This window comes from Pecten maximus, chromosome 6 (assembly GCF_902652985.1).
Source record: "Pecten maximus chromosome 6, xPecMax1.1, whole genome shotgun sequence".
NCBI lineage: Eukaryota > Metazoa > Mollusca > Bivalvia > Pectinida > Pectinidae > Pecten > Pecten maximus.
Window position 1 is genome coordinate 15039832 of NC_047020.1, and position 23162 is coordinate 15062993.

At 35.3% G+C, this 23162-nt stretch overlaps 1 protein-coding gene across 1 annotated transcript in view; it reads left to right on the forward strand.

Moving 5' to 3' along the window:
- Window positions 1-23162, forward strand: part of LOC117329069 (guanylate cyclase soluble subunit beta-1-like) — a 54453-nt gene that overhangs the window by 20531 nt on the left and 10760 nt on the right. The window contains exons 3-4 of the mRNA XM_033886780.1: window positions 14189-14289; window positions 18062-19043. Of these exons, the coding sequence (XP_033742671.1) occupies window positions 14189-14289; window positions 18062-19043 (1083 nt within the window). The remainder of the gene's footprint in view (window positions 1-14188; window positions 14290-18061; window positions 19044-23162) is intronic.

A 23162-nucleotide genomic window follows, 5' to 3' on the forward strand; every position in this document is an offset into this window, starting at 1 on the left:
ATTAGTGGGTTTTTCCCCTTCCTCAGTCCATTGAGCCTTAGCTCTCACTATACTGCCCTTAATTCTATGTGACCTTATATCTTCCAATTCTTTTTTTTTTAGATTTAAAACTTCAATGTCAACATTATTTTGACTTTCTAACAATTGCACTTCATGTAGGAGTTTTTTTTCTCTTAGTCGACTTTGTTTCTTTTTAAAAGATGAGTAGGAAATAGTTTTGCCTCTGATTTCCATTAAAAGAGTTTCTAGGAATAGCTGATCATTTATAAAAAATTGCAAACATGAATCAGGGATATCAGTTATCCTTTCAGGATTGTAAACTGGAAGACTATATTGCATTTTGATTTGTTCAATAGTGTCATTTATAATTTCAAGATAGTTTTGATCATGCAACAATGAATTATTGAATTTCCATAAGCCTTTACCTTTTTTAAATTCATTAAATTCTAAAGTTATTTTTGGGAAGGAATGATCAGATCTATATCCTGGATCTATGTGGTCAGAATATTAGAATAATAACACATTGATAAAGGGAGATAAGTGATCAGAATATTAAAATCTGTAACACATTGATAAAGGGAGATAAGCGATCATAATATTAAAATATATAACACATTGATAAAGGGAGATAAGCGATCAGAATATTAAAATCTATAACACATTGATAAAGGGAGATAAGCGATCAGAATATTAAAATCTATAACACATTGATAAAGGGAGATAAGTGGTCAGAATATTAAAATATATAACACATTGATCAAAGGAGATAAGTGATGAGAATATTAAAATCTATAACACATTGATGAAGGGAGATAGGCGATCAGAATATTAAAATCTATAACACATTGATAAAGGGAGATAACTGATGAGAATCGTAAAATCTATAACACATTGATAAAGGGAGATAAGTGATCAGAATATTAAAATCTAGAACACATTGATCAAGGGAGATAAGTGATGAGAATATTAAAATGTATAACACATTGATAAAGGGAGATAAGTGATGAGAATATTAAAATCTAGAACACATTGATCAAGGGAGATAATCGATCAGAAGAGTAAAATCTAGAACACATTGATAAAGGGAGATAAGCGATCAGAATATTAAAATCTAGAACACATTGATCAAGGGAGATAAGTGATGAGAATATTAAAATGTATAACACATTGATAAAGGGAGATAAGTGATGAGAATATTAAAATCTAGAACACATTGATCAAGGGAGATAATCGATCAGAAGAGTAAAATCTAGAACACATTGATAAGGGGGATATATGTGATCAAAATCGTAAAATCCATAAGACATTAATGAAGGCGATAAGTGATTAGAACTGTATTGTAACTGTAACTATATATTACAAGTCTGTAAAGTTGATCTACAGCCTTTCCGAGAAGTAAAAATCCCCGAGATCTTGTCGAATGTTTCGTGTTATGTCCTTTAATCACCGAAAAAGTGATGCATGTTCTATAGATAGTGAACTCATTAACTGTCTGTTCTACTGGGGAGAATGGCCGTAACCATGAGAAGAATTCTTCAAAAGATCCGGATTTGGTTATAGATACAGTAAATGCCGAATAATGAACATAAACTCCATCATATAATGGTTTCGTCATTCAGGGCCTCGTCAGTCATGTTTTAGCAAAAGCTGTCAAAATTAAGAATTTTTAAAGTTGATAAGGTTGATGCAGAGATCAAAGCAAATTAAATCAATTCTACTTATCATATTTTATATAAGTATTTCATCTATTTGAGATTGATCATCCAAACAACTACAGATGTTTTCTGAAATTAAATAAGCAAGAAGTGAAGATTAACATTACCTTACGGTGTGTCCAACACATAATTATTCTGTTAGACCATTCATGTTAACCAAGTCAATACAAATAGTAGCTACGATGTGACATTGGGGTCCGATTGCACAAGTTTATGTCCTTTCCTATACAAACACGATAACATTTTAATTTTCTTCTTTGTTTTTTTCTTTTAAGTTTTTCCGTGGCACGATTTTGTGTCATTTCTGCATGGAATTATTTGTATCGATCGCAAAAAAATAAAATAAATAAAATAAAATGAAATAAATTTACGATACGAAGTCTAGATACCCCTTAGTTCTCTTCCGGAGCACTTGATCTTATTCCTGTACCTTTTCAAGTATCACCATGAAAATCAATATTGTATCAAAATTTTGCATTTTAATCGACTTTGAGGTAGGATCACGATTCTGTTTACGATGTCGGTGTTCTCTGCGCGTGTTTACGATGTCGCTGTTCTCTGCGCGTGTTTACGATGTCGCTGTTCTCTGGGCGTGTTAGTATTTGTATGCATACTTTAGTTAGGATATGAAATATCTAACATCGATCTTTTAAACTCCTTTCCAAGGATGGCTATTATCGACACCTAATACGGAACAACACACTTAAGGAGAGATGTGGTCGACACTACAGGGGAAGCCTATGTGTTCTGAAGATTTAATTCTGAACCGAGCGGTGGTAGACCATCCGCATTGGAATGCAGGGTTAAATATTAAGCGTTATTGGACACTATAATTCAAAATAAAATGTAAAAGACCAATTTTCAGCCACATTTATATATGATTATACTTTTTCTGTTATAATTTCAATATTTTGTGTTAAGAAGCCTATGGTATCGATTTGGTCGGTGTTCAACTCATCTGATAATATTTTTCTTTGTGACGGTTCATGTTTGTCCCTGACCGAAAACGATTTGTACTATTCATCGATCGCATTTCGAGCTTCACGCAAAGCTCCAACTTCAAAGTTGGTTAAAGGTTTTTCGTTTCTGAAAATGAACGAATTAGCACAATCTTTATCGAATATTTCATATCCCCGGCCTATATTGGCAAACTCTTGCCTGTTTTCGCATGAACAGCAAATGCATATAGCTTGATAAATTGTTCCACAAAGAAACGAAACATGATACAATTGTTCCATAAAGAAATGAAACATGTAGAATAGATACGGGACGACGATTAGAAAAGGAATCGGAAATAATGCAGTGGCTGAATGGTGTGAATACAATTGGATTGGCTGTCAGAATGTGTCTCTGGAGAATTAATATTTAACAAATCAACGAATTTAGGCTGTAAAATAAAACAAAATAAAAAAAACAATCAAGTAGGGTCGCTGGGGTGTGGTGTGATCAATTTCCATCTTGGACTCGATTCAGATCGTCTGATGAGAGATATAAGAAGTCTATCAACCATCGACAATATACCCAATCGTTTGATCATTCCCAGCACAAAGGGATTAGGTTGTAATGGGGACCCGCCAGCGCATCTGATTTTGCAATTACCCTCTCCCGCATGGAGAACTCTCCTTTACGTAATCACAAATCACAGGGTTCATGTGCACGCACTATGTCCTCATAATCAAGATGGCGGTTGACTTGAGTTTTGGCTCCAAAAGGTATATAAATATGTTCAATAAATTATAATACTCTCCAACCTTATTACCCCGTAATAAAATTTATTAATCCGGAATATCTCGGTGTAAACCCTGTCAACGGAAAATACCAAAGTAAAAATGCCAAGGTAAAATACCTCCTGAGATTCCACCGTACACATATTTTCTATCTAAGCATTATAAAATCGGACTTTGTTTTCGGATGTTTATCATACAAAGTAAGATTCAGTGTTTTTTAATTTAATATTCTCAGCAGCTCATTGGGTCAATAAATGTTACACAAAAACAAATAATCCCATCGTACACTTACACATTGCTTGCGAAAATAATTATCGTAAATATGTCGGTTTAAAATGTCCACGCTCATTATTTACAACTCATGTTTGGTATGTGGTTTATAACGAGAGAATATTTCTATCGACCCATCACTAAACAACACAGTCAAAGATATAAATCCGTAAAGCAAAGACAAATACAGAGCAAGAATGTTACCGGCTAAAATATACAGTCGTTTGAGAAGAATTTAAGAGGCCTATGATGAAAAACTGTGAAATTGTATGCCTGGAAATGACGTAATAATGAACGGGAATAGTCCTGAGAAGTGTCTATGTATATATTGTTAAATACACATTAACATATACTTGTCCGTCAATAACTCAAACATGATGGTAACATCTCTCGACCGTAATATATGGTGCATAATCATCTGCATAACTTGGTGTGTATGGGGAATGAACAAGTGTATACACTTCAGTTCTATATTTGAAAGCGAGATTACCTTTAACATATAAGTTTCAGTTAAGTGACTTGTTTATTGTTTTATGGCACATCAACATACATTTCAAATAATTTAAGAGGAAAAAGAATAAAATCTAGAAAAAATACTCTTACGAAGAAACACATCAAACCAAAATTAGAAATGGGAACTGGGAAAACTTGTTTAAACGTCCATAACGAACGAATATGTTTAAAAATGATCGGATACCATCAACAGTGAAACCTAACCTAAACATGTTTTTTTTTCACAGCTTTAGTCTCTTGACTGACATTTGAATCAATAAAATAATGCCCAATCTCTTTATTGAATTTTAGTTATATCATAACATCTAAACAAGCTATCTTTTTAATAGTTTGAATCAATAACTTTAATCTCGCCCATCTAGACCGGATAATGAGCAAAGATCACACCTGCAATTACCTGAATACATTGTGTATGATAGGTGACTCATCTAGGGACTCCCTGTAGAAACGGAAACATCATTACATTGGGACATGACAGTGCTGAGAGCGATTTGATGACCCATTGCAACATTAGGAATGTAGAATGCTCTGTATACTTCCTAACCGTTTTTCTTAATGCCTCACTTAATTTGACCTAAGTATTGACCACCGCCTAAGTGTAGGGTCATGAGTTTTGTCCCCAAACCGAGACAAATTGAAGTCTGTTAAATCTGTTAATTGGCACATGCTGCGTGCTTGATGATCTGCTTTCAATGAACGGAATGGTTCGCCATGTTTTAGTATAAGTGACCGGATGGGATATTATGATACCGTGTCCAAGTGTGGCGTCTGCATGAGTGACGTCAGTCAACATCAGTGAAATAAATTTACCATAATTGAAGCAATAACCTTGTTGTAATGTTTAAATAATTACTTTGCCTTATGTCTTTATTGGGTACATATTATTTTATTGATAAATTTACTGACCTACAATCCGGTAATATACTGTTAAACCGAAACCATACTGTGTGATGAATTTATAGACACTTTAGCCTCTTGCAATGCATGCAGGTGCTTTATCTATTATTGGCTACATGACCATGTGCTGCTATCTAACTATCAGCAATGTACATGTGTACAGGTTGGGTTTGTTCCCGACTCAATATAGATATATAAACTAATTTATATAATTATAAACGTGTAAATATTTGTCCTCTGAAATTACCTTCAAGGCTCTGATACACGACCATTGTTTACAAGGCATACATTTGCTACCTCCATCACAGGAGAGTTCTGGTCGCCGTTGCTGTGAACCATATGGCTCCTCCGGTGTCTTAACTCTGTGAAGCGCTGACATATATACGAAGCACATGTTTAGTTTTAGGGTAAATTTTCTGATGGAAACAAAACTACTACGTTCGACCTTTAGCGATGTTTGTCTTTGTCTGACTGTTTGTTTATATACAAAGCGAATTAGTTCCTAAATTTAGAAATCCTCTTCCGGTCTGATCTGAAACAGAAAAGTCGTAAAGTCGCTTGCATATACAAAGCGAGAAGTGATTCTTCATCGCATCCTCGGGGTTAACAGGTACACTGACCTGATATCATATGAACAATCTTTACACAGATCCTGTACGGTCAGGAAGCGGTTCTCTGACGGTGTATTTTTATTGGATTCCACTAATAAGATAGTGATATAACTTCTACAATTTTGTATCGCAGACCATACATGTATTTATATATAACTATTTACTATGTTAAACTGTTTACTCCATTTGCCTCCGTACCTTTTAGGTCTGATCGGGGAATCGAACCCCGATCGCCTAGGTTGAAGGCAAGTGTTTTACCACTGTGCCGCCCCACTAACCCATATTACTATGTTATGTACTATAATTCAAGTCCGTCGTTTTGAAGCGATGCTATATATATGATATATAAAATAGATGTACGTCTCTATTAATCTTTCAATCAACTATATGTTTCTCTAAAATAATCTCCTGCAGTCTGTATCAATCTCCATTAAATGCCTGCGCTGTGATAATGTCCTATTTACATTGGAGAAAACCCAACATCAGTTGGCAAAAAGTTATGCCTTTGACTAAAATGATTGCCTTCCGATATTTCTCGTAGATTTGGGGTTTACTCGCCGGGTCCAGCCAGGTCTCCCTTAAGACAGAGCTGCAGTGATTTATATACTTGGCAGTATAATACAGACAGCTGTGAGTGCAGGCAAATGAACTTGAAAAGCCTTTTCAGTTAGGAAGGCTGTCCAGATGTGTCCATATTCTGGACAATACGATGGTTAAAATGGTATATTACCTTTTAGTTTAATACAATGCACTTACATATACTCTTTCCTATAAGTATTCTCCCTGAGCAGTCTGACCAAGCAAACCCAATATTTCTTTCTTCGTTTGTTCCAGCATTTTACTTCCTTGACACAAAACGTGTAAGTCATGTTTTGTTTAACTTATTGAAGGCGTCAAGATATTTGCGAAGTTTGTTATAGTAGGGAAACCATCGTAGAAGGCCTTACAATAAATATAGTTGTCCGTTCTCTCATCTCACACATAATATCTCGCGTCCCTGGCACAAATAACAGGGGAAGACAACAAATTTATGATAAATCTATTAAACCTGGCAGGAAAGCGCAACAGGCGCGCAACATTACACCCTATCATTATCCGTCTCAACACATGGTAATCATTATTTTTTTTATTTATGCCGATACGTGAAAAAGATACTCTCCAAGAGCTTTAAATTACAATGATTTATCGTAATTTGAATACGTGCAGTTGTACAGGTACACCAATTGTCAAAAGTTGAAGTGCTGGTAGCTTTAAATAGATTAACACGTACATTGCATGCTCATTGCAACCTGACATGCAACATAATATAATTAGCAGCGTGTGTACTATTGGCGAAACGTATTTACGATTTTCAATCAAATTGTTTTTGTTCTATGATATATTTCACGAGAGGAAGCAATTAAGAGAGTAAAATTCTCATTATTCACAGGGAAAATGTCTTGTCGTTACATTAAACTCGCAGCGCTGTATTACCATGCTAATTTACTGGAAGGCGTTGAAATTTATAAGGCTAGGACAACTAACTCGTAATTCATCCACTAGTAGGATTATTTCTCTTTCAGAAAACAAAATTACTTGTACCATGTTTAGAAATACAGCCCATATTAAGATAAGTATGATTAGAACACCATGATAGTTTCAGGTATTAAGTTATTTGAAGTCGACGCCGATAATTCTGATATTTATATTAATTTTTCGTGTTGGCATGTCGTGATTCTTTTAAAGCCTTTAACAGATTGTCTACGACAGATAAGCTGTATTTAAATTTCAATTACGTTGCAATCAACCGCGTTGTAAATCAGTCGATAGGGCAACAGTTTCGTAATTAACACGTTAAAGAATTGTCATACCAAAGTAATAACATTACAGAAATTACTGTTAGGTTCGCAGTTTTCAAAATGTGTATATTTACGGTTATTTCCTCTGATGTAGGGTAAGTATATATTTACGGTTATTTCTGGATGTAGGGTATGTGTATATTTACGGTTATTTCCTCTGAGGTAGAGTAAGTATATATTTACGGTTATTTCCTCTGATGTAGGGTAAGTATATATTTACGGTTATTTCCTCTGAGGTAGGGTAAGTATATATCTACGGTTATTTCCTCTGATGTAGGGTAAGTGTATATTTACGGTTATTTTCTCTGATGTAGGGTAAGTGTATATTTACGATTATTTCCTCTGATGTAGGGTAAGTATATATTTACGATTATTTCCTAAGATGTAGGGTAAGTGTATATTTACGATTATTTCCTCTGATGTAGGGTAAGTATATATTTACGGTTATTTCCTCTGATGTAGGGTAAGTATATATTTACGGTTATTTCCTCTGATGTAGGGTAAGTATATATTTACGGTTATTTCCTCTGATGTAGGGTAAGTATATATTTACGGTTATTTCCTCTGCTGTAGGGTAAGTGTATATTTACGGTTATTTCCTCTGATGTAGGGTAAGTATATATTTACGGTTATTTCCTCTGATGTAGGGTAAGTGTATATTTACGATTATTTCCTCTGATGTAGGGTAAGTATATATTTACGGTTATTTCCTCTGATGTAGGGTAAGTGTATATTTACGGTTATTTCCTCTGATGTAGGGTAAGTATATATCTACGGTTATTTCCTCTGATGTAGGGTAAGTGTATATTTACGGTTATTTCCTCTGATGTAGGGTATGTGTATATTTACGGTTATTTCCTCTGATGTAGGGTAAGTGTATATTTACGATTATTTCCTCTGATGTAGGGTAAGTATATATTTACGGTTATTTCCTCTGATGTAGGGTAAGTATATATTTACGGTTATTTCCTCTGATGTAGGGTAAGTATATATTTACGGTTATTTCCTCTGATGTAGGGTAAGTGTATATTTACGGTTATTTCCTCTGATGCAGGGTATGTGTATATTTACGATTATTTCCTCTGATGTAGGGTAAGTATATATCTACGGTTATTTCCTCTGATGTAGGGTATGTGTATATTTACGATTATTTCCTCTGATGTAGGGTATGTATATATTTACGGTTATTTCCTCTGATGTAGGGTAAGTGTATATTTACGGTTATTTCCTCTGATGTAGGGTATGTATATATTTACGGTTATTTCCTCTGATGTAGGGTAAGTATATATTTACGATTATTTTCTCTGATGTAGGGTAAGTGTATATTTACGGTTATTTCCTCTGATGTAGGGTAAGTATATATTTACGGTTATTTCCTCTGATGTAGGGTAAGTATATATTTACGGTTATTTCCTCTGATGTAGGGTAAGTATATATTTACGGTTATTTCCTCTGATGTAGGGTAAGTGTATATTTACGGTTATTTCTTCAGATGAAGGGTAAGTATATATTTACGGTTATTTTCTCGGATGAAGAGTAAGTGTATATTTACGGTTATTTTCTCGGATGAAGAGTAAGTGTATATTTACGGTTATTTTCTCGGATGAAGAGTAAGTGTATATTTACGGTTATTTTCTCGGATGTAGGGTAAGTATATATTTACGGTTATTTCTTCAGATGTAGGGTATGTGTATATTTACGATTATTTCCTCTGATGTAGGGTAAGTGTATATTTACGATTATTTCCTCTGATGTAGGGTAAGTATATATTTACGGTTATTTCCTCTGATGTAGGGTAAGTGTATATTTACGGTTATTTCCTCTGAGGTAGGGTAAGTATATATTTACGGTTATTTCCTCTGAGGTAGGGTAAGTATATATTTACGGTTATTTTCTCGGATGAAGGGTATGTTTATATTGACAGTTAATTACTGGTTACCAAATAAGTGATCGTTAGCAACGTTTGGACACAACGGACATTTGTGAGCTTTCTGTTGGTAGTACCATTCTTGATGCTTTAATTAAAAAAGGTTGATTGAAACAAGAATACCTATTTGAAAGTACGAAAACATGAAGCATTATAAATCGTAGCTTTACATCGTCTCATGGTTCATTGCAAGTTGAATGGTATTCAGATATAACTTCCTTTGCACCGAAGTAGGATTTGTAATGACACCTATAGCAAGATTTTATCAAGCAACCTAACGAGGTCGGCAATATTTCCATATATCATTTCGACAGCAATTGCCTGACATGTGTATATACGCCATCAATTTGATTTTCCTATGTCTGTCATGTACGGCGATGTCACGGGTTATAGCAACACAGTTCTCAGACACGCGTCTTTAAGGAAGAGTAAACGTTTGATTTCCATTTGGGCATCGATGCGATACAATGATTCAATTTAGTGAACCAAGCACATTAGTTTTTCTACTGCCTTTTTTCTACTTTGACAAAATGTACTATAAAAGAGAGTTCAACCCATTATTTCGAAACATGTTTATAACCCAATGGACCAACGCAATAGTAAATTACGAAAAGACGAGGAAGTTTAATCAGAAATAAAAAATAACGCAGAAAGTGTCAACAATTCTTGGTAAAGATAAAGACACTGTATCATATGGACCATCTTGATAAAACCTGACATGTGATATATTTTCCGTTCTGATTATCTTATTAAGAGTGACAGGAGGCTGTGTCCGATCTATCCTTGACGATGTGTTGGGATCTTTCTCTCGGCTAATCTATGTTTTCTGTTTATCACACCTGGGACAGTTTAACAGTCAATTTGTTTCCCGGACGTATACTGGGAGGATAAGATACGGCAGTAAATAGTCCAAATTCAATGTAAAACACACAACAACAAATGCCTTGTCAATACAACGAATACATCTGTACTTTAAACATGTCAAGAAGGACAAGGACCGGGATTTTTTTTTTATCTAAATGTACTTAGTTTCTGTCACAAAGAACAAATAGTTCACACTGTAATTTATAGAGCCAGTCGCTTTTTATGAATTTTATTAATTACTTGAAAATAATTGAGATATCATTTTAAAATAAAAGACATTATTAAATAGAAGTAATGGTTCGACTGAATTTTTTCAATTACTTGAAAATACTACTACAACAGAAATTTTCGAAATGCCTTCGATCCAAAAGAAGATAAGTGTTTGTTATCTTAAGAATATCCATATAGAACTATAGACCGTTATTGTGTTCCTGATTTGTTAAGGATAACCGCCCCGTACCATCACACAATGGGTCACACTACTAGTGATACTAGTAAAACACTGCATGATGAAAGATCGACTTTCCACGTGGTGTGCAGGCATTTGAAATAATATATTAATGTGGTTCGTGGCTTGCTCTCAACATAAAAATATTATAAGACCTTGAAGAAGTGTCGAGGTCACATCGTGCCAATTCATTAACATCTTGCAATGGAGTCGTGTGAGTCATTTCATAATCGTTAGGCAAAAGGTCAATACCACAGTTTGGTGGTTACGACATTTCTGGCGTTTATTTTGCGATGGGAGATGTCAATTTCTGATCTCTAAATTGTAATTCAATGCAGTGTTTATGATACCCTAGCACCATTATCAGCGGGATAGTATTTCGAGTTTTTTTTTTAAAGTGTTTGTCAAGGATTTTTTTCAGCGCCTGTGAAAGAACAAAATTGATTAAATATTTTCATAAAACACGTAGATCAATAATCATTTTGCGTTAGACACAAATAACATAATTCTTTGATGATAAATAAACTGTTTAACGCTTTATTGAGAACCCTCATAGCGAGTCGAGATTGATATTCGGAATTCAAATATCAGAGATGAAGTTTCAACTCTTTATGGAGACAAAACGTTCAAACGCTGAGTAATAAATTAACTTAATGTTTTTGACATACACGATTAATTTTTATTTCAAAATTCCCGACATTTACACATTCTTCTTAATTTGCAGTTTCTAGATCTTATAAATAAGCGTTTATCTCGTTGTCATCGTTATGTATTCGAGATTAGGATTAAAATCCAGATAAACGATGCTTTGAAGTTGCCATAACCACCCAATTACGGCCTGTGTTCTGTAAACCGCCGATAACAAGGATAGATATGGCATGATAAACATGTTCCACTTCTGTTTAATGATAGCTAATTAGTCGAATGTAGTTGTTCTCTGTAAGAACAATATCTTCATGAACGCTCATTGTGGTAACACAGAATCAAACAGAATACCGATATATACAACTGATAAAGAATACCGACATAATAACTGTAATTCAGGTGTTTTTTAGGGTAAGCGTCTCTTCTGATTCACGGATGATACCTGCCACTCAAATCTAGGTCAAATCATGATTAAGTCACGTTCAAAAAATGTGAACTAGGGTGGTCATAACGGAACAAATATCTGTGTAGATATTAATTCTAGTGGTACTCTGAATGGTTATTGATTTTAATGCTACTATATGGATATGATTTTAATGTTACTATATCTGAATATTAATTTTAATGTCCTTCTCTAGATACTAATTATAACGCTACCCTGTCTAGATATTCATTCTGACGCAACCTTATCTTGATATTAATTCATCTGCTAAGTTGCTAACATATCTAGATTTCTATTCTAACGCTACCCTGTCTTGATATTAATCCTAACGGTACCATACATTATGCTAACCTGTCTGGATATTAATTCTAACGCTACCCTGTCTGGATATTAATTTTAACGCTTCCCTTCCTTGCGCTACCCTGTCGAGATATTAACGCTAGCATACCTAGATATAAATCATGTTTAGGTGTATAATTACATAGATTATTTTTGTTATGTTATGTGCGCTGTAGTTTCATGGAAATTATTCCGGTCACCCTAAAAATATCAATTTATCTGCACTTCATGATATCAGTGATGTACTTTATAAACGCAGCATATGAAGTTATAAACTGATTATTTAGGGAACGTGCTGTAATCATAATATAAAAAATAGCATGATGCATCTGACTGGGTTTACTTGTTTGTCAGTTTGACACGCGATCACATAAAACACGTGCAGTAAGGTTTATTTATATATAATATCGATAAGGTTTTAAGATGTTGTTCAGATACATGAATTTGATCAAGTTTCATCTTCATGCATCTAAGAGCAACATTTAGAGAGTTGAAGCTCGCGATTACGTATGGCACGTGTGGTTATATAGGAAGTGTTGATTAGATTTTAAGGAGGTGTTGTTGAGATACGCCTACACGACGGTGGCGAGGCTTCTAACGCAAGCTGTTCTCGTGTAATTCTACCAGCTCTGGCTGAAAGATAAACAACAGCACTTGGACAGTTTAATGAAGAGGCAAAAAGGCACCCGGATATCCTAAATAAATGCTTTTGTGAAATGAATGTTCTGTTGCTGCCAAAGAAGAAAAATTGTTACATTGCTGGGTCTAGTTTATGGTCTATTGGGTCTAGAAATAACTGACAAATTACAGGGAGGCTGCAGAGGCAGCAGTTAAAGCATAGATCCCGATAATGAGTTTACAATTGTGTTACAGAAACGAACGAATCATGAACGCTAGTAGACATTTTCTCATTTGTAAGCGGTATTGTCGACTACCGGAAACCTGTAGTAAAGATCTATTACTCTAACTAGAGAGATTGCTGGAGAAGCAAAAGTACTATAGACTTACTCATGCCCCGTGAAAGAGATTTAGCACTTTATAATTGTTCTTGCAGTAACATTTCTCTTTTGCGGTTTGGCTGTTATTTGAAAGGCGTAATCAAATACAAGTAACCATAAATATAACCCGCCACTTTAATTGGAACATATCATTAGTCATGATAACGTCATCAGACATGGCCGAATGAAATGCTTGTTGTGGTGAATGCAATGCATATATTACACATCATTAAATTCTTTGTAAGTACGCTAGCAGCTGTTAAGGTTTTACTCTTTGGCCTCTTACGCAAATTTGCTGTAAGTACACGTATGCCCTTTTTGTTCAATGTTTTCAATATCATTATACTATCATTACAGCAACGTCCCTAGTCTCGGAGCCACGCTGTAAATTTCGAATGTTGAAAAACCAATGCGAAAAAGTTTATTGTTATCAGTGGTATGAGATAAATGTCATAATCATAGTTAAATAAGACAAAATTTTCATCCATACTTACAAAAATTTGGTAACTAATAAAGGGGTGTTGTTTTGAATAATTTTTTTTTTTTATCACACACCTGAAACGTTATTTCTGAACGAGATCTAAGAACAGAAGCGGAATTAAATAACGCCCTTTTTAAAATGTAATAGTGTGTAACTGAAACACATTACATTACTGAAACCGGCATTTCGATACAAACTACTGAAAATGCTTCTTTTTTTTCACGTGCTCAGCTTTTAGCAAATTACGAATTTACATTAGAGCAATAATTAATTCGTATATCAACACAACATGACCGTGCGCAGCAGTGGACAGAAACTGAAAACAAATCATCGCAATGATTTAAGTATCCCCCCCCCCCCCCCCCCCCCACCACCACCACCACACGCTAGAATATGTTCTTTTAAAGTACAAAATGAATTAAAACAGCTATGTCGATTTAAAATATGTTGCTAATCCGGAATTTCTTTCTTAGACAGGAAGCTGGTTTGGAGATGGACGGACACTTCCTCGTCCGGATGGTGTACGACGATGGCGCCACCTACGATTTGGTCGGTGCAGCAGTCAAGGTTCTGGGTACGTTTGCAGTATTCCGTGTTAACATATACTGTCACAGGTATTCACACGCTTGTACTCCACCATCTCGTGACAGACTGTGGTATATCATTATCCCGTATCTGTAACACGTGATGATAAAATAATTATACGTTACAATGGTATAAATAATAGATATATCATTTGTTATGCAATATGCAATCTATCACATGTTCTGAAAGACTAATTTTCTATATAACACATAATAATGCGTCTCCTTGTTAATATATAATCCCGTCGAAAAGGAGTTGTTAATAAGATAGTGTGAGATGGAAACATATAATTAGACGTTTAATCCAAGTCTTTTGTACCAGAATAATTATACGTAAAACCCCACAGGTTTGCGGTTATCAGATAACCCAGGCACACAATTTTCATCACCGATTGTTATGTATGTTTTTGTAAAAACGCCGGACTAAACTGATAATAGTCACTATATTTGGCTCTTGATGGAAGCGCGCAGGGGAGGTGACCAACGTATCTTTTCAGTTCCGATCGGGGAATCGAACCAGGGTTACATAGGTGAAAGGCAAGTGTATTACCACTGCGCCAACCGACCACCCGAAATAGAATACGTTTCTGAGATATCAATGATCCGTGTGATTATTCTGGTATGATCAGTTTTATTCACATGCTAAACTATCCAGGTATATCTTTGATAAACGACAGGACACGTGTCGGTTGACACACGTGCCTTGTGATACATAGATAACAAGGTATGTTTTACGCGTATGACTCGGTTAACACGACATCTGAAATGACAGCACACATCTCGTGATGATTCAAATGTTCTTAATCAAATGTCATAAAAACATGACATGTCCAGCGACTATAAGATATACCGGCCGCTATATTGACACTGCTCTAGTCCAGATGTCAGGCCAACACTCATGTGGTCGTAGAGTTGGCGCTGTATTTATCAATCAGTGCCTATAATTTTCGGTATTGTCAGACAAATGTTTTCCTAAGCCTGTGTAGACATAGAGAATCAATGGACCACTATAAGATTTTACGGTCTGAATTACCAGAAAGTGCTTTGGAGTCTTTGAAACTCCAATACACTAATGTAGCGCCATCCCGATTCATTGTAGGAATCACTCAGATTGTTATCTGATATATGACCGAGAAATGTAGGCCAGAAATGTCACGAGTGTGTAAATCTCGTGTACCAGTACATCGAACTGGTTTGATAAATGATACATTTTAGATTGTGTCACTTAGATGTATAGCATTTTAAGTGAGCCAGGTCACATACGATGACATACACATGTATCTTAACATATGTTCCTCTGTTAATATGTCTCTATATCAATAACATTGCTGGAAAAATCATGACAGTTTTCGAAAGTGCTGCTAAATATGTCTGCTGTTATGTATGCTAACCGATATTCCTTATCAACTGTGGCATTTCCATGTTAATAGTAAGATTTTGATTTGTCAACAACTAGTGATACGCATATGTGTAACGTAAACACAAGAGCAAATACTAAAAACACAAGTACAACCACATAACAACGATGTCGACACACCTTATAGTCAATGTCACTACATTGGTACTTCAGGGTCAACTCACAAGTCTATGTTACTATTTATACATACAAAAACAAGGAACTACAGCGTCAACATACAAATCCATATTATTTATACATACAAAAACAAGGAACTACAGCGTCAACATACAAATCCATATTATTTATACATACAAAAACAAGGAACTACAACGTCAGAACACAAATCCATATTATTTATACATACAAAAACAAGGAACTACAACGTCAGTACACAAATCCATATTATTATTTATACATACAAAAACAAAGAACTACAGCGTCAACATACAAATCCATATTATTATTTATACATACAAAAACAAAGAACTACAGCGTCAACATACAAATCCATATTATTATTTATACATACAACAACAAGGAACTACAGCGTCAACATACAAATACAAAATACTACCGTGTCGACGTACAAATACAAAGTGCTGCCGTGTCCATATAGAAATACAAAGTACTATAGCGTTTACCTACAAATACGAAGTAAGACAATGTCAACAACCAAAGTCAAACAGCGTCAACATACAAATACGAAGTACTACAGCACCACGATACGAAGCATTTAAATACCTACACAGCATAATAAACACTTTAGCAACTACACAGCTATTTGATATCCTGACTTCACAATGAATATTTTCTAGTGGCAGATGCTTTCATGACAAAACAATGATACATTGCTAATATTCAAGCATCGAACATTCCTCGTGATGTCATAAAATAATACCTAATGTCCATATGGATTAGATTGCTATAGATATTCCCAAAACATCAGGTTGGGGATTAATAATATTTTACGATACAGCTGATATTCAAGAATATGTTTCTTAATAAGTCTTCATTGTGTAGTCATCAAAACAGCTTGCTACGAGAAACCACTAGCAGAACACACTAAACAAAATATCCGTGTTCTATTTAGCCCTACCATGTCAACTGTTAACCTCACTGCTAACTAAACCTGTGTTGACCAGCCTTTAATCTATAATATTGACCCTATTCCTAGGGAGGCTGACACAATACCTAACACTCTCCCGGGCTACTGCGTCCAGATATGATCTCCAATACAAACCCTTCTGCTGTCCAGCCTAACATACACAGTCTCATCGTTCCCACCATTCGACACAGACAATTCACTCACATCGGTAATTCCATTTGTGAAAGGTTTTATCGCACCGGAAGTTCAAACCGACCCCAATCATGTTAATACCAATATCCCGTGTCGTAGGAACCGCATGCTCATGCAATGAAACTCTCCGAAGTCAGCCGTATCATTTTAACATATTAGGAATTTTATTATCGTCCATTTACTCATTACAGATATCCCGTTTTCTTTTCTGTATCTGGGATTAAGATAACTCTATTTGTCACAAATATTTCCAGTGGGATTTTATTACCCAGCGCAAGTTATTACAGTTTTTGGTTATTTTCGTCTAGTCTGACATATGCACAAAAAGAAAATTCAAGGTACTTGGTCTTTTTTGTAATTATACGATATCCAGCCATTTACGTTTTGTAAACAATGTCAAGGACAGTGACCCAATTAAGTCTAAAGCTCTAAAGATTTTCTTGCCTCTCGGCCGACTTTGTAAATCAATCTATCTATGACAAGAAGGGTTTTATTGAAGCCTCTGAAGCTTTAGTAAAATATTACCATAAACCATCCCTGACGTTAGATTAACTTCACTAATCCGTAGATTAACTTCCCTAATCCGTTATTGTGAGTTAATGATCGCATTAAGGGGGACAGACGTTTCTTATGTGGGTTGCTAACCCAACACGTGGTTTTAAACATGGTAATATACTGACGATTTGAACTTGTAATTCTGATTAGGGCATAGTATTACGCTAAATAATTTTGAAGGTATGAATATCAGCACGAGCCGAACAGTTCTCAGGCAAGCAATTGCTGGTAGTCCGCGAGAGATAATGATAATTTGTAGTTTCTTTAATGTCCCTGTGACAAATAAATTGTAACATCAGTATACCGGGAATAGTGTAACGGATAACGCCCTTTCTTAGACAAAAATACCCACAAATAGTTGATGTTTCGTCCGGTTATTTCAAGATTTGGATGCAAACCAAAAGTATAAATAAGAGTAAAACTGGTATACATGTTCCGGTAATGACTTTGCCATGCTCTGTTATTGTGTTGCATAATTAAAGCTAAGTACTATTATTCTGTCATTTTACAGACACGCCCGCTAATACGATTTTGGAAATGTTCGGCAAGATGTTCTTCGAATTCTGTCAGGAATCAGGATATGACAAAATTTTACAAGTCTTAGGCGGTACCACGAAAGATTTCCTTCAGAACCTCGATGCACTTCATGATCATCTCGCTACGATATACCCAGGCATGCGCGCCCCGTCCTTCCGGTGTACTGAGCGGGAAAGTGATGGTGCAACCGTTCTACACTACTATTCTGACAGACCAGGTTTAGAACATATCGTCAAAGGTATAGTGAGAACAGTTGCCAAGCAACTACACCAGGCGGAGGTGCAAGTGGAGATCCTCAAAGAAAAGGGCGAGGATTGTGACCACGTGCAATTTGTCATTATCGACGATGCTTCAAAAGACCTGGCGACCAAAGCCGAATTGAATGAATTTGAACACAATCTTTCTCATGAAAAAAAGATAAGTCCCGCTACGTTCAGTCGGGCCTTTCCTTTCCACATTCTGTTTGACCGAAAGATGGAAATCCAGCAAGTAGGAAGTTCCCTGCTTAGGGTAGTTCCCGACACCACCAAGATAGGTGCCAAAATTGACGACCTTTTCGAAATGGTACGACCACATATGACATTCGAATTTGATCATATTTTGTCTCACATCAATACTGTTTTTGTATTAAGAGTCAATCAGAACGACACCGGAGGAGGACTCTTTGTTGACAAAGATGAAAACTCGCGCATGCGTCTGAAGGGTCAAATGATCTACGTGCCCGAATCAGACTGTCTGTTGTTTATGTGTTCACCCAGTGTTGCCAATCTTGATGACCTAGGAAGGAGAGGATTATACATTAGTGACATACCTCTCCATGATGCCACTAGAGATCTGGTACTGCTTTCAGAACAGTTTGCCGCCGGGTACAAACTTACACAGAAACTAGAAATACTGAACGACCAATTACAGCAGACACACAGAGAACTGGAACACGAAAAGAAGGAGACAGACAGGTAAAATATATATAGTTTCATAGTGCACTATCAGATACGCACATGCAGATGTATGTATACATATAATTTTCCATGCGTCCCAGTGCGCTTGCATTTGTTTTGTTGCTTTTTTTCAATGTGAGAAAAAAATAATCAGCATTCTTTACCTTAAGGTAATATCTTGAAATACTTTTGATAGGAAAAGGAAAACATTATAGAATTATATCTTAATATCAAAAAATATAGAATATACATAATCATATGGAGAAAAGTTTCCTAAAGTAGGATTCTTTTCCATAAAAGTTTCTTAGATTGAGGAATGTTTATGAAACCGTGGTCAGTTGTTGGGGCAGGTTACGAAGAAATCCACTGAGAGTGCATGTTTATTCCGTTTTTCAATGTTGCATTGGAAATCAGCAGTCTGAAGGGACACTGCTTATGGATGGAAATAGCCCGTGTGTAATCAATTAAATGTACAGCGTGTCCGATGAATAAATTTCTCCCAGCTGTCATCACTTACTGAAGCTGCCTTGAGGGACATTTGGTATCTCACATTCACTTAATGTTATCAAAGTGCTTATTTTGTCAGTAGGTATCTAGGCAAACGACACACTCTCTAATTGTTAACTCTCTACACTCGGTCAATACCCCTCCCCGTATGGCGTCATGTTGTCGTATTGATGGATAGAAGTAACGACATACCTGGGATATTTTTTTTTTTTTTTAACACAAACATTTAATACCCCAGAACATGTTTACATTGGAAGGCTGCCAAGGTTGGGGCCTTGGGGTCAGCCTTCAAAATATAAACAATGTCCCCACGCAGGGGGGCTCTCACTCGCCACACAACTGACACAATTTATACATCTCATACTCTGACGCTTTTTTTTTTTTTTTATAAGTATAATGTACACATACAGTGAACACAATTACCATAATATATGCAAATCAACAAAATGTTCGGTAAATATTTGTGTAATAAAGATCAATATAAATGAAAAAAAAAAAAAAATACGATACATATTTACATACAAATCAGGCTAATACAGTCGATATTGGAAGGTGAATTAAGTGGATATGTTTTAGTATTATTAAGGATTTTAGTAGATAGTTTTCCTACTGCAATATGACTTCCTGTTTCCGGACTTTATTAAATGGTAAATATTGTCGTATTGTGTGTCTGGTTTGTCTGTTCCATTTCTGAATTAATTGTCATGGGATATTATTTTTAACTGTCACATTGAAGTGCGTCTTTACATAGTTTACCTTTTGCAATTATGAATGGTGTTTTTATTATTATTTTCACGAAAAAGTTATCATTGACTTCTGAAATCTTAAATTAAAGATTTATTAAAGACCGAGCGTCATATATCACTGATAGATTTAACGTTTATTTACTCAATACGCGTACGGTGACAGTAGCCTACATAGGATTGTATTACAGGAAAGATTGTCGCGAATGTTGTAACTTTGGTGGATGCACGAACGACAGAGACCAATCTAAATCGAGTGACAATACGCAAACCATAGATCTATCATTCTCGCCATCGGTAGAATCCACGATGATTGTGTACGCTGTTTTTATCGAAAAACGAAATCAAAACTGTATTGTTTTTCATATTTCTTTAGTAAGGTACAATACAATAAACATGTGTGTTCTGTGTATTCCCTGCAACCGTTTTCACAATTATAAATCAGGACGCATCCGTCTTTGGTAATGATGAAGTAGACTGCCTATCTAATGTTGGGCGCACAACTACCGTGTAAACGCTAGCATAATGGTCAGACATGGCAATTTGTTCGCGAAGGTCTGCAGCATGACAGAATAGATTTGTTTAACAAAGAAAAACTTTAAACAGTAGCAAACAAGCGTGTGCTGTGGCTGATATAATGAGTAAAATTAATGGAGTGATTACTTGAAGATTATCACGTGGCCAGTGTTGTCTGCAGTCCTTGGATGGCTCTAGTAATTGTCTGAAGAAAACAGTGAACAAATGCGAAAATAATATCAAATTGAAATCAATTTAAGAATTTATTGCTTACTTATTTTGATTATTACAATGTTCTAGGTACGTTCACTTATTATAATACTCTTCCTAATTACTGATGTGTTAAATCCGTGGGCTAACCTACCTATGAATGTTATTGTTATTTGTTTTACCCAGACATTGCGTATCTTACACGTCACAAACACGCCCTAATGTTAACCAGGGCACGCCACGAGTCTGCGACGGAACAAATAACACAACAATTTCGTTACATGTTTTTTTTACTAAGATGGAACCTTGGGCTTGTCACGTGAAGTGGCCGGTGTTGGTATGTGTTGCTATGTTTATTCCCAGAGTCGTGTATCTAGAATCTGTCTCGGTATCGGATTTTCATTCCGTTCCTTAAATATTGCCAGTTATGCTTACGTTGTCCTGTGTCATCGTTAGTTCCAGAGGTAAGCCGTTAGTATAACGGCATGCTATTGAATATAACAAAATTGTCTTGGTTTTTCCCCGAGATGATTCATTACCTTTGGAAGCGATATATGTTCATTATAAATAAAGATTAACAGATGATTAAAAACATAACATCACCTCAGTATCAAACTACACACGAATACTGACACTGATAAAGAACCATCTGCCAAAGGGCAATATTCAAACCAAAATGACTTGTGTTGCTAAATATGACTTCATCATCAACATTAACGAGTTTCCAATTTACACCAAATTATCTAATCATGCGGTTATTAATATTTTGTTTGATTTCCCTAGACTTCCCTTTTGAATTTTCACACATATGATGAAAACAGTTGCATGGTGGAATATCATTTATATTCAAATGATATAATTCATAACCAATGATATGAATTTGTTCGAAATGTAGATTCTCTTCGATATCAGTTTGGGTTGACAGAAAGCACATGTCTACCCGCAGATGTCGAACATGTAACGTACAAAAAGATAAAACTTATCCATTATCAAAAAAGGAAAACCGTGCTTAATATTAAATCTCACGGAGTTACGGTATTTCGGCATGAGTTACAGGAAATTAATTATGTATCACTAACCTGATTTTTAAGCTGAGGGTTCGAACCGTCATCCATTATAAAATGGACCCTTTTGCAGTGTAGAGTATACCTTGTAGTACTGGCACCTACCTATACACAAAATGTGGTTTCTTTTTCGCTTGTATCAGTTTCGACACATCATTACCAGATACTAAATTATCCGAATGAGTTTGTGTGGTTGGACACGGCATGCCGAAATTTCGGTCAACCAGACGCTTGATCACTGCGTAATTTCGTCTATTGACAAAGAAAATGCAGACAAGAGCATGATTTAAGGAGATTTACCAATGCTATTTATTTTGTACATACACACAATGTATGATTTAACCGGATTAAGCAATCCAGATTATTTTGTACATATGTTTACGTATTTTATCCTTGTGTTATCAGTTTTGAGTAAGAATTACGATTTCGTTACTATATCGATACTCTCTGTTGTTTTGTTATATGTGTAATATGGGTTACAACTTCTTGGTTGATAATACACAAACACATATATCATTATAAGGATATAAAGACACTCAAATACCATTCAAACGAAATACTTTATTATTCCAGCTCGTTATATATTGACATTCAAGAAATGTACAGGTCATTGTCAAATGAAGAGGAGCACACATCTTACGTAAATTAGATTTGAAACAGCAATGAATTCAATTAAAAGTTTGGGTAAATTACGCAGGGTTCTAATGAAACATCGGGATACATTCACCACGGACTGCATTCGATATTGGACGTGATTTTGAAACACGTTTAACAGATTACAATTTTATACTTAACACGGGTTTATCTTTTTAAAAGAGTTTCAGAAGTAATTGATTAAACAAATTTGAGTTTCAAAAACCTACAACAGGGATACAATACGACGAAACTTCGTATTACAATTCAACGTTTTTCGCAAATCTTATATTGAACATTTTGAATTTACTTGAATTATGGATCTTTTACACGCCCTCTAACAGATTTTGACATTTCGTTTGAAATATTTGATCGCCTAGTCTCAAACATTGACTAGGAATACCTTGTCTCATACATTGACAAGAAATTACCTAGTCTAATACATTGACAAGAAATACCTAGTA